A 12,714-nucleotide genomic window follows, 5' to 3' on the forward strand; every position below is an offset into this window, starting at 1 on the left:
CCACCTGCATTCCTGTCTTCAAAGTCTGCCATCTGTCCCCTACATGTCTAGTTGACCCTTAAAAGCACAGTGTTGTTTTAAAGAACGAGACCCGCACAGAAAAGGGCAGCTTAGGTAGTTATTTTTTTTTAAAAATAGGTGTTCTCACCCTGAAAACCAGAGACTATAAAGCAAAAAATGCCAAAATAAGGAAAGGACAAGCCTCAGGGCTGCTTTTTGTAGCCCTGTGATCCATGTCTTCACATTATGGAGACAGTAACCTCCCTGCAGAGAGCCTGGGAGACAGTGTCAGGGGTCCTTCCCATGTTTATTTTTATCTCTGCAAATTGAGTATTTTTTTTTTTCATTCTTGAAACTCCAAGATGTATGGGGAAGATAATACTAATTGCCATTCATTTTTGTCACTTGAGGACTATCTCCATCTTCTTTGTTTGTCCCATGGCCCATTCTAGTGCACGGAGGATGTAGTGTAATTTCATAAAATTTCTATTGAGTTCAATTGTGTGGAAAGTATTTCCACCATCAAAGCCCAAACCTGGATCATTTTGTAATTTTGATGGGCACGCTCTGTAGCTTTGTTTGGACAATGACTAACAGTATGAAAACACTATATAGGAAAAAAAAATATTTCTAGGGGAAAAAAAAAATCACCTGAATGTTGGATAATGGAGCATGTATAGACTGACAAAATAGCAAGGAAGTCCTGTTTCCCCAAGGATCCAGGGAATGTCACGTGAGCTGATAATATTAACCCAAATAATGCTTTTTTAGGGGCATGCATTTGAAGAAATTCTTTTTAATAGGTCACTGCATGACTTGTTACCCTGGCGCATCAATCTGTTCGTGTTTCAACCCATTTAACTGGATGTGCCCCGTGGACCCAGAGGGCTACCCTAGCAGTAACTGGATTCTTCAAAAGCACGTCCCTCCACCTGGCTAGAAGCCTCTCAAGAGCCCACTCCGACCCACAGCCAAGCTCCCAGTGTATGAAACATGGGCCTGTCATTCATAAAGGATGACGGTCAATTTCACCTGTTTCTAGTGGCTCTATAGCCAAAAAAGTTTCAATTTCAATCTATAAGATGCTTCGGAAGGGGAAGTGTGCCTTCACGCAGCCCATCACTCACTCCACAAGTACTTATGGGTGGCTTTTCCTGTCCAGGACACTGGGCTGGGTGTGACCACATGGAGGTGGAGCTGGACTTCAAGGAGTCTGCCTTCTAGAATGGTAAAAAGAAGCCAGTGGTAAGGACCAGGAGGACAGAGCAGAAATGGCTGGGTACCACCATAAGACGGGAAAAATTAGAGTGCAGCCCGAGCAGTGTTTGAAGCAAAGAAAAATAATGCACCAGTGGAAGAGATGTGAGGCTGGACTCAGGGAGGAAATGCCTGTCCTGAACTGGGAAGGACGTGAAAACACAGGAAGAGAGATGCTGTGGGTTGGCAAAGGCGCCCCGGCAGGAGGGTGGGGCATGGCCCAGGGTTAACTCCCAGCCTGGCTGGATCAGAGCACGGGGCTGATGGAGCCGAGAGGGAGGCGAGGCCCAGAAGGCGAGGGGTCCGGGCCGCCCTACCTGCCCACTGTTGGCCAGGTCGTCCACAGACAGAGTCGGGTCCAGACGCAGGGAGAGCCCGAAGTCGCAGAGGCAGCAGGTGAGGTCGCCCTTGACCAGGATGTTGGAGCTCTTGAGGTCCCTGTGCACGATGGGCATCTTGGGCCGGCCGCACAGGGTGCGGTCGCTGTGCAGGTGCGCGATGCCGCGGGCCAGCGAGCCGCCCAGCTTGCGCAGGTCCTCCCAGCTGACGACGTGCCGGGTGAGGTACTCCTGCAGGTTGCCCTTGGCGTGGAAGGCGGTGATCAGCCAGTACTGCTTGCCCAGCTCCGTCTTGCGCTCCTCGGCCGTCAGGAACTGGAGGATGTTCTCGTGCTTGAGGTTGATGTCCGAGAAGATGTCCTTCTCCGTCTTCCAGGAGGCATACTCCTCGTAGGGGAAGATCTTGACGGCCACGGTCTCGAACTGCTCAGACGTGTTCTGCCGCAGCTTGGCCTTGTAGACCTCGGCGAAGCGGCCCTTGCCCACCAGGGTGTCCAGCTCGATGGGCAGCAGCTCCGTGTTGTGGTTGATGTTGTTGGCGCAGGTGGAGCTGATGTCGGAGCGGTCGTCTTCCAGGATGATGGCCAGGTGCTCGCTGAACTCCATCAGCTTCCGCGGCTTCCCCGAGTCCCAGGACGAGCTCAGCTTCTGCTGCCGGTGAACACGGTAGCAGTAGAAGGTGACGATGACGGCGACGGCGATGCCCAGCGGCGGCAGGAGGCTGACGCCTGTCACCTGGAATATGACTAGCAGCAAGTCTGGGTTGTTGGTGGCGTACTCTGAAGCGGAAGCACAGGAGAAAGAAGGAGTTGGTTTGGTGGGTGTGCACGGTGGGGGAGTGGGTCCACACCCCAGCGTCTTAGACTTTACCATCTGCATAGTCTTTGTGGGTAACAGATCGTGAGTCTTTCTCCTGGGATGGATGCTGGTGTGCACGGGTCCAGTCTTCCCCGCCTCTGGCCATCTAATCAGTGTCTCCTTCTCTTCCCTCCACACTCAGCTAAAGGGTCACTCCCTAAAGGAAACCTAGGAAACTTGGGAAAGTGTTCTATTTTATATATCCTCATAGCACGCCACATTTGTCCTATGTAACAAGCGAGCACAATTTGAGTTAAATAATTAGGACTCCACTTTTTGGTTTCATCTGTCTTTCCCTACTCCCCCCACCTCCCCCGCAGACTGAGAACCCTACTCCCCCCACCTCCCCCGCAGACTGAGAACGCTGCGCTGGCAGGGACCAGAGCTACAGTGCACAGTGCCAGCACACGAGAGGGCCTTAGTACGTGTTGAATGAATGAGCAAAGCATTTACTGAGTGTTAGCAAAGGCAGCCTTGGGAATACAGAAAATGACAACTCCTGCCTCCAAAATGCTCGCATAGATGGTATCTGATGAAAACAAAGAGATGGTCACAGCCTGCCCTAGTCTCTGCTCTTTTCTGAACTCCAGCTTGTCCTGTTCAATCAACATTCAGGCTACCATGCAGCATCAGCTATTAGTTGGGGGAGAGGAGTCTGTGCTAAGGGTCTCTTTGGAAGTCAGTTACATTGTATCTCCCCCAATACTACCCTTCTCAGTGTGCATGTGATTTGCAGTTTCATAGAACTGAAATACTGAGTAGCAACAATGGAAACATTGCTGCACAAGTGAGAGAATTTACAGAAGGAAGTGTATTTCTGGACTGGCAGAAAACCTCAAGGGGAAATTCCAAAGTATAGGTTCCTTCAGAGTGATTTAAAAGTAAACAAGTTGCCTAATCACACACACACACACACACACACACACACACACACACACACACACACTCCACACAATGAAAACAGGTCGCTTCCAGGCTCTTTTAAGTCCTCTGTTAGGCTCCAATCCAACACTCGTTGCTAAAAGGAACTGAAAACTGAGCATCTACAATTCAGTATTTTTAAAAAATCACATAGTGAAAAAAGACATTAAATTAAGGCCAACAGTCTAAACACCTAGGTGGGTTGGTTAATGTGTCTTGATAAAAACCAAGTTGACGTAGGTGAATTTGAGAGATGGGCTCCTGCATTTGAATTAGTTCTGCAATTCTTTTACTCACTGAAAGAGTTTGGGGCAAAAATTTTACCAAGATACTAAGGTATCCAAACAACAGAAAGGGACACTCATGATCTACATTTTCCGTAGACCTCAGCGTGTTGCTGAACATCACACAACCACCACAGAGATTCTTGAGGTTGGCAGTGACACTCTAACCACAGAGATTTTCACACGCCAACATGCTCATCTAAAGCAACAGGATATATATGTAACTGGCTGAGATCCAAAGGAGGAAACTGTGCTAAAGAGAGATACGCTGTGGGGAGGGAGAACTTCCTGTCTCGAGTATAATATTTCAAAGTACAGCAGTCATTAACTGAGCACATACTAAATGCCACACATTGTGCTTTTCATGGATTATCTTGAACCCTATGGATTATCCAGTTCCGTATCCTTGATCCCATTTCACAGAAGTGGAGACGGAAGCCTCTGTGAGCAGTGAGCTGGGCTCAAGCAGAGGAGGCTGGCGTCAAAGTCACGGATGCAGCTGGAGGGGCTGAGGGTCACCGAAGGGGGACGCTTACGGCCAAATCCATTAGAGGATATAACATAAAATCTATTTTAGATCAGAAACAAAGAAAACAACTACTATCGTTGACCACATTAACAGTTCAAAGGAGAAAAACTGATTTGGATTCTATGTTCCAGGAGACGTAACTCAAGGTACCGACGCCCCCTGAACATTTACTGTCTGAGTTCTAAGTATGTTCATTCAGCATACAAAGGCAGTGTCGCAGCCCTGGCCAGGCGCGGACCCGCTGGGATCCCTAGAGGGAAAGATACAGGATTTCATAAGGCGCAAAGCAGATTGCTTCTTCATTCTGTGACACTCCACACCCTATCACCTACCTCTGTTCTCACCCCATCTCACCCCCCACACCCCGCTATGATAATGGATTCATCAGAGGATATACATACTTTCTAAGTCCAGAGTTACTACATATATTCTTTCTATCTTGGGAGTTGCAATATTTTGCGTATTTTCTGCATCTTTAAAAACACAGGTGGCAATGGTGCAAAAAGGATCTCTTGGCACCCTGCTCTTCCAGGTGTGTTCCCTGGACCGACGGCGTCAGCAGACGTCACCTGGGAACTTCGTGGAAATGCAGGCTCTCAGGCCTGACTCACAAGGCTGGATCAGGATCTGCATTTTACAACGTTCTCTCAGTGATTCATTTAAATGATAAAGCACTGCTTTAGCACACATGGGATAAGTTCCTTGAGATTCTGCCACAAAGCTGTTTCCCTCTGGCAGAGAAAATTCGCAGTGAACTTGTTCACTCATATTCAGTGCTAGCCAAAGAGAAGGTGGTCCATGCCTCCCCGCGCTGACCCGGGCTCCCCTGACGGGGAGGTTTTTGTTCCCTTCTCCATGATACCATCTTCTGACCACTAACTCAGCTTGGGCTTTGTTGAGACTCCCCCACCTGCCCCAATTCTTTCATTCTTTGCCTGGATGCCTGTCTGGATGGGAGCTCCCACCTCGTCTCGGTTTGTTTTCAGGAATTCTGAAAGCAGAAATAGAGTGCTTACATTATTTCACTATCTTCTCCCACTGCGAGACTAGACCTCCTGAGAAAAGCACATTAATGAAGGGGAGAGGGTACAACTCAGTGGTCGAGTGTGTGCTTAACATGCATGAGGTCCTGGGTTCAATCTCCACTACCTCTATTTAAATAAATAAATAAACCTAATTACCTCCAAACAAAATAAAAGCACATCAGTTATGCACGTTATCAATACGTTATCAATACCTGTCTTGTCACCGAAACACCTCCTCCCTTCTCTCTGGCTCCACCTGAATCAAGCTCCTGGCAGCTCCTGGCAGCTATCCTCCGCCCAACATGCACAAGCATCCTCGCCTCCTGCCACCGACTGTGCGCGCCGACTCCCTCCTTGCCCCGGGCTTGGCCGTGGCAGTGGTACCCAAACCCTCCAACCTTGACCTTGCTCTGCAATTGCTTATAAAATGCCGGGGCACAGCCATACCCTCTATTAAGGAACCCTCTTTTTTCCCAGGGAGGAGTGATCCAGGCGTGAGCTGGCTCGTTCGGCTCCTGGCCTAACCTAGAGGGCTGAATCTGGCTAATTCCTGTGGAGGTGGCCATTCTCTACTTGTTACTATCATTTCTTTTTAGGTTATATGGGAAACTTGGTGAAAAATATGAAAAGATTTGGCAGAACAAACTGTCCCGAATCCAGCGCTTCCCAACATTGGCTGCATATTAGAATATCTTGGCAAGGTTTTGTTGTTTGTTTGTTTGTTTGTTTTTAATCCTGACACCAGGCCCCAGACCAATTAAGTCCGAAACTGGCTGACTGAGACTCAGCTAATGAGTTGTTTTTCAAGCTTCTCAGGTGTTTCCCAGGTGCGGCCAAGGCCGAGAACAACTACTTCAGTCTGACAGGAGAACAAGACAGGACCCAGAAAAAGAGAAGAAATGAAAGGAATTTTCATCACTCGATTTGGCATCCACTGTTCCCGACCCTGGAACCAGCCACATGTGGCATATATTTCTGTAAAGTCAAGAAGCAAATATGAGTTCTTTTAAAAAGTTAATATTTTTTTAAGGCAGAATTATGGCTGGGACCATTGATACTTTACAGAGTTAGCAATGTGCAAAAGTTACTGGAGGATCTGAAAAGGTTTACCAAAAGCAAGTCAGCCAGATGTCCAACTAGAGTTCAGTATGGGCAGAAATGAGGGTCAGTTTCCCAGTGGCCAGCTAGCTTGCTGGGGTTTTTCCACTGCTGGGACACCAAGGTGCTTGTAAAGTAGCAAACACAGTCCCTGGACCCCTTTTGCCGTCACCCATCTGTGTGTTGTTTACAGAACATGAGGAGGTGGCTCTGAGGAGAGACCACAGACTTGTAGCAGCGCCAGCCTGACTGGTCCAGCCGTTTTATTGGTCACACACATCCAGTGGATGGGCTCCGAGACAGACTGTGTCCTTAATGGATTCCACTCTGCTGTGATTCACGTCAGAATGAGGTTCCCCGGGTAGAAATATTCACAGCCGGCAACCACATCTGGCCTCACAGCATCTTTGTTTACTCTGGGGCTTCGGGAAAAAAAAATCTACAAAAGCGAGTTGCTTTGCCTGAAGACACTACAAATACAGGCTAAGCTTCACTCGACTGAGTCACAATGCCCTCTGGCATGTACAGTCTTTATTATGTCCTTGGCCAGACACGGGCCATACTCACGGATTCAGAGGATGCTTCTAACCTAACGCATTCGCGACCAAAGTCTCCTTCAGCACTGAGTCATCCCCTCAGAGGACTGATTCTGCTTTCCCGGAATGAGACGAGTGACTTTTCACCCAACATTTTCTTCCTCTGCTAACAACTTTCCCCCACCGAATTGCCACAGTTACTGTTTTTTTTCTTTTGCATTTAGACCAGAAAGGAAATCTGGTTCCTTTCTCTTGAAACAAAAATGCACAGCTGGCGAGCCAGCTATTTTGAGTTGGGAGTGTGCACTTCAAAGGCGGCTGCCCCAGAGTCCGGAGCCGCCAAAGCACCGTTATTCCGCCCGTTTCTTACACGCGAGACCTCAGAGCTCCCCCCCAGAAGCCAGCTCCCGGATTCTGGAGCCACACACGCAGAATGAGATTGGAGAGCAAGCGAGGCAGCAGCACCTCCAAGCCTTCCCCGACTCAGCAGGCAAGACGAGTCCGTAACAGGACACAAGGCACGTGATGTGCTCCATGCCGGGGTGGGTTTGCTGGGTGGCGGGAAGCGACGTTACTAGGGTCACAATAGGTCCAGGGGGAACCAGCTGGCTGAGATGTTCTGCGAGCAAGTTAAACAGAGACAGGAAACCGTGCGTCTGATACTGTAAAAAAAAAAAAAAAAAAAAAAAAAAAAACCAAAAACCATTCGTCTTCCTGCCAGCTTGAGGCTTGCAAACCCAAGAGGCTGTTTTCGTTTAAAAGAAATTCTTCAACAATGAGAGAGGAAAGGAGGAAACCTGGTGGCTACCAGGAGCCCCGCTCTCCTCGCGCTCAGCCGCTCCGGGGAGGGCGCATGCGCACGACTGCAAAGCCTGCAGGCAGCCTGCGAGTCCGCAGGGAGCGCACACCGCGTGATGGCCTGCTTCTCTGTTTAACCGCAGAGGTTGAACTTTGAGTCACAGTGGTTTCCAGAGTCCTGGCTTCTAAGTGAATGAGATATAACTGACTCATTTACTGATCCGTCCATCCTGTAAAAAAACATAACATCTCATGCAACAGAGAGATGGAGGAAGACAAAAGAAAAGTGAAGTGGGAGCTGGAATCAAGATAAGTGGAAGAGAAACGCGGGAAAGCAGGCCAGCGGGGGTGATGCTGGTACACAAAATGCACGCCCACACACTTGCCCGAAGCACGACTTGAGCATGTCTGGTAGGTAGTTCCGGAGGGCAAAATCCAACAAAACATGATCCCCCACATTCCGGCTTTGCCTGAAGCCTTGCTTTGTAAATAAAGTTTTATTGGAACCCGGTTGCCGCCCCTTGTTGACACGCTGTCTGTGGCTGAGCTGAGCAGCTCTCTGGCCTGCGATGCCAAAAATACTGGGTAACTGGTCCTTTGTCAAAGATGGTAGCTGATGCCTGCTCTATATGCTTCAAAGGGTCCTTGAGCTCAGAAGCCAAGATGTCCTCACGAGGGCAATAATCTTCCCAAGGCAGAAGGACAAGAGAAATAATTTCTCTCGCTGACAGTACAGTTTCCTCAACAACGTGCAGTGAACATGTCACTGATTCACAGGACGGCTGCTGACAGTGTTGGAGAACACGCTGCGACACTGGTACCTAGCCAATCACTCATCTGGCTAAATCCAAAGAGAAGAGGTGAATCTTGGGGAACAAGAGTAACTTATTTCCAGCCAAGATTTATTGAATACTTGCTCTGTGCCCTATGTGAATAAACTAATTTATTCTCACAAAAATCCTATTCAAAGTGAGCACAATTTTTTGTGCAGTATACTGTATATATGTATTTACATGCAGCATAATGTGTATGTGCAGTTGAACTGTAATAATTCTACATAATAAAACCAAAAAAGGGAAAAATGTAAAAAAAAAAGTGAGCACTATTTTTACCCCCATTTTTCAGAGGGGAAAACTGAGGTGAATTAGTTCACCCAAGGACAAACAGTGCATAAATGGCTAAGTTGGGATTTGAACCCAGAAAATCTCACTGGGGAGGCCAAGATTGTCTCAAAACGTGAGCATCCTGCTAGCCAGCATTTAGAAACATCATTCCTCACAAACTTGGGACTGCTCCCACTTTTGGTTGTACCACCTGCCTAGGACTTGCTGAGTGGTGAGTCTGGGTGCCGTTCTGTGACCAGTCATGTGTCCACAGCCCTGCATGGCCGTAAGACTCTTAACAAGCACACCCCCAGCCCCGAACGTGGAGGGTTGATGATATTCCCTGAAAAAAGAGACAAGGTTCTCCAACACTCCTGACAAATGGTGGAGAAATGACTTTGAAATCTTGGGAAAGTTTTGCCACTCTCTGAAAACCCATTTCTTCGTCAGTAAAATGAAGAATCTGGACGAGCTAACTGCATGGGCTTCATTTCAGCATTAAAAAAAAAAAAGTTATAACTCCAAAACGACAAAGATAACAATCTTTTTGGGGGAGGGGTAATTAGGCTTTTATTTACTTACTTATTTTTAGTGGAAGTACTGAGGATTGAACCCAGGACCTTGTGCACGCTAGGCACACACTCTTCCACTGAGCTATACCCTCCCCCCTCAAGACAAAGAGAACAAGTGTTGGCCAAGATGTGGAGAAAAAGGAACCCTTGTGCACTGTTAGTGGGAATGTGAAATGGTGCAACCACTGTGGAGAACAGGATGGAGGGTCCTCAAAAAATGGAAAATAGAACTACCATATGATCCAGCAATTCCGCTCCTGGGCCTTGGTCATGGTGCCAGCTCACCTGCACTTCAGTTAAGGAAGGGAGTGGGCACCCAGAGCTCAAGAGTCTGGAGTGGGGTCCAGGAATCTGCATCTCTAACAGGTTCTCAGGGGATGCCACCTGCTGCTGGTCTAGGCAATGCACCTGGAGAACCACTGCTCCGGGTGACAAAAACTTTCTCGATGACAATAATGTGGGCTCCCTGAGCCACACCTGAGACGGACTGGAGCCAGCCCTGCGACCCCCTACGCACCTCCTTCTGCTGGGTGAACGGTTCCCGATCACAGTGAGAGCTCAGCCCCCACACCAGCCACGCATGGAGGGATGTGCTCTGAGCCGGGCTCCAGGCCCTCGGAGAAGAGCACTCACCTTCAGAGAAGATGATGTGGTCGTTGCACTCATCGGAGCTACAGGAACACATGAAGAAAGTCTCTCCTGACCCCTTCTTTTCCTTCATGATGCACTTGGGAGAAGCCGCGTCGTCGAGAACAAAGCCATGGTAAGCGATCTTGGGGTCGTGGCAAACCGTCTCTAGTGTGATGTTCTCATCATTCTTTCTCCTGGGGTGGGGCAGAGATGGGGGTGGGTGAGCGTGGGCTCTGCACAGAGAAGCAGTCTGAGTGGTATTTCCCTCCAGCTGTTTCTTTTTTTAAAAAAAATTTTGAGTGAAGTACGGTCAGTTACAATGTGTCAATTTCTGGTGTACAGCACAACGTCCCAGTCTTGCATATACACACATGTATTTCTTTTCATATTCTTTCCCATTATAGGTTATTACAATATTGAACACAGTTCCCTGTGCTGTACAGTAGAAACCTGTTATTTTCCCCATAGTATTTAGTATATGAAAATTTCCAACTCCCAATTTATCCTTTCGCACCCCTTCTGGTGACCATAAGTTTGTTTTCTAAATCTGTGAGTCTGTTTCTGTTTTGTATATAAATTCATTTGTGTCTTTTTTTTAAGATTCCACATGTAAGTGGTATCCTATGGTATTTTTCTCTCTTTCTGGCTTACGATTTCCAGGTCCATCCATGTTGCTGCATATGGCATTATTTTATTCTTTTTTTTTTTTAAATTGAAGTACAGTCAACTACAATGTGTCAATTTCTGGTGTACAGCACAATGTCTCAGTCGTGTGTATACATACATATATTCATTTCCATATTCTTTTCCATTATAGGATACTATAAGGTATTGAATACAATTCCCTGTGCTGTACAGTATAAACTTGTTGTTTATCTGTTTTATATATAGTATAATATAAATTATGTTATGTGTGGTGTGTGTGTCTGTGTGTGTGTGGTGAGATGGGGGGATCGGGGAGGGAGAGAGAGAGACAGGAGGGAAGGGAAGAAGGACTAAGATAAAGACATGGCTCTGCTCCCAGAGAAAGATGCAGCAGGCAGCCCATTGGAGGTTGATGTCTCGGCCAAGGCTTCTAAGGAACAGGTCGTCGTCTGATTCCCTTTTATGACAAGGGCTTCCCTCTCCTCACAGCCCACCTGTCATTTCCATGCAAGGGGACTGAGTTTGCCTCTGAAGAACAAAGCTCCTGGCATCACTGCCAGCTCCCAAAGGGTGTCAATGACTAGGAAGTGGCACATCCTGATCCTTGACACAGTTTCTATTGTAACTTTTTTTTTTTTTTGCACGGGGGAGGCAATTAGGTTTATTTATTTATCTGGTTTTTTGACAGAGGTACTGGGGATTGAACCCAGGACCTCGTGCATGCTAAGCATGCACTCTAGCACTTGAGCTGCACCCTCCCACCTTATTTTAACTTCTGTAATAATTTCTACCGCTATTTAATTTACATAGCTATGGTACATAATAAAGGAGTGTATGTGCATTTGAAAATGTGCAGAGTACTTGGAGCGATTACACTGGATGACTGATGGAGAGGGAAGGCACCTGAGCTGGGAGGTGACGCTTGGGGCGTGGAGACGTGTGACCTGGATCACTTACCAAAGCGGGAGAGAAAGGTCTGAAAGCCAGCCTTACCAGACGGCCACGCAGACTTCGTGCGGCTTCTCGCAGATAGCCGTGATGCTGCAGTTGCTCAGGCAGGATTTCTGGTTGTCACAGGTGGAGGCGCGCACGTCGCAGAACTTACACAGTTGCGGAAGCTTGACGGCGCCGTTATTGTCCGTGACCAGCATGTCACTGTTCACTGGGAGGGAAAAGAGGGATGTGTGACTATCCAGCTGCATAGCAGCTGCCCGTGAATTCCTGATGACCTGGTGCTTTCTCAGAGGAGGAACCCGATGTCAGGTGTGCGAATGGGGAGAAAGACGCTAGGATGCCCCTGCGCGTGCAAGGTGCAGGGAAGGCCTTGGCGGGGAGGAGGTGGCTGGGGTTGGGGAGGTTGCTCAACTTCTTGCCTTTGTCAGTGCGCATCATACGGCGTTCTTTCTACCAACGCCTCCTCCTTCAATCCAGAAACAGTCTGGGTTGGCCTACTGCATTGGATTGGGAGCACGAAACACTCGCCCTTAAGGAAATTGTAGTTTCGCTGGTGGATGGACACAGAAACAGACCAAGGCAGGGCCACCCAGAACACAGAGAGACACAGAGGAATGGGAACCAGGCAGGCGTTGTCACCTCACAGGCAGAGGGGGTCACGTGGAGCAGAGCTGGGGCGTGTGGAATGGGGTCTGCCGGCTCGGAGGAGCCCCGGGGGTGATGTGGGACTCTGCTGTTGCTCCCCTGACCACCCCACCAGCCCCGACACAGCTGTCCAGACCTCCTTCGCAAGGGCCTGGCTCTGATGTCTCCTGGTTGCCTTGAGCGAACTCAGTTGATGATGTGTGTCTCCTGGACACACAGGGTAAGGCCTGAGGTCCTGCAGGGGACCCCCAGGAGGTTCAGCCTGAAGGTCTGTCCCGGGCCACCTCTCTGACCTCATCCATCCCGCCGCCACCCTCCAACTGACTCCTTGCTCACTGCCTTTTAGGACACACAGGCCTTTCCTGGAAGAAGCCAAGTTCCTGACTTCCTCAGGCCCTCCCCTGCCGTCACCCTTCCTGGTCTCTGGTGAAACGTCACCTCTTCCCCCCAAAGCAGCCCCCAAGGAACCAGCAGAGAGCTTTGTTCTATATTCTGCTCACACACTCTCCATCACTCCCTGG

General features: G+C 48.6%; 1 protein-coding gene across 1 annotated transcript in view; it reads right to left on the reverse strand.

Annotated features, from left to right (window-relative positions):
- Nucleotides 1-12,714, reverse strand: part of TGFBR2 (transforming growth factor beta receptor 2) — a 54,115-nt gene that overhangs the window by 17,669 nt on the left and 23,732 nt on the right. The window contains exons 2-4 of the mRNA XM_074345360.1: nucleotides 11,588-11,756; nucleotides 9,953-10,143; nucleotides 1,575-2,374 (exon numbers count right to left, since the gene is read on the reverse strand). Of these exons, the coding sequence (XP_074201461.1) occupies nucleotides 1,575-2,374; nucleotides 9,953-10,143; nucleotides 11,588-11,756 (1,160 nt within the window). The remainder of the gene's footprint in view (nucleotides 1-1,574; nucleotides 2,375-9,952; nucleotides 10,144-11,587; nucleotides 11,757-12,714) is intronic.

This window comes from Camelus bactrianus, chromosome 17 (genome assembly GCF_048773025.1).
Source record: "Camelus bactrianus isolate YW-2024 breed Bactrian camel chromosome 17, ASM4877302v1, whole genome shotgun sequence".
In the NCBI taxonomy this organism is placed as follows: Eukaryota; Metazoa; Chordata; class Mammalia; order Artiodactyla; family Camelidae; genus Camelus; species Camelus bactrianus.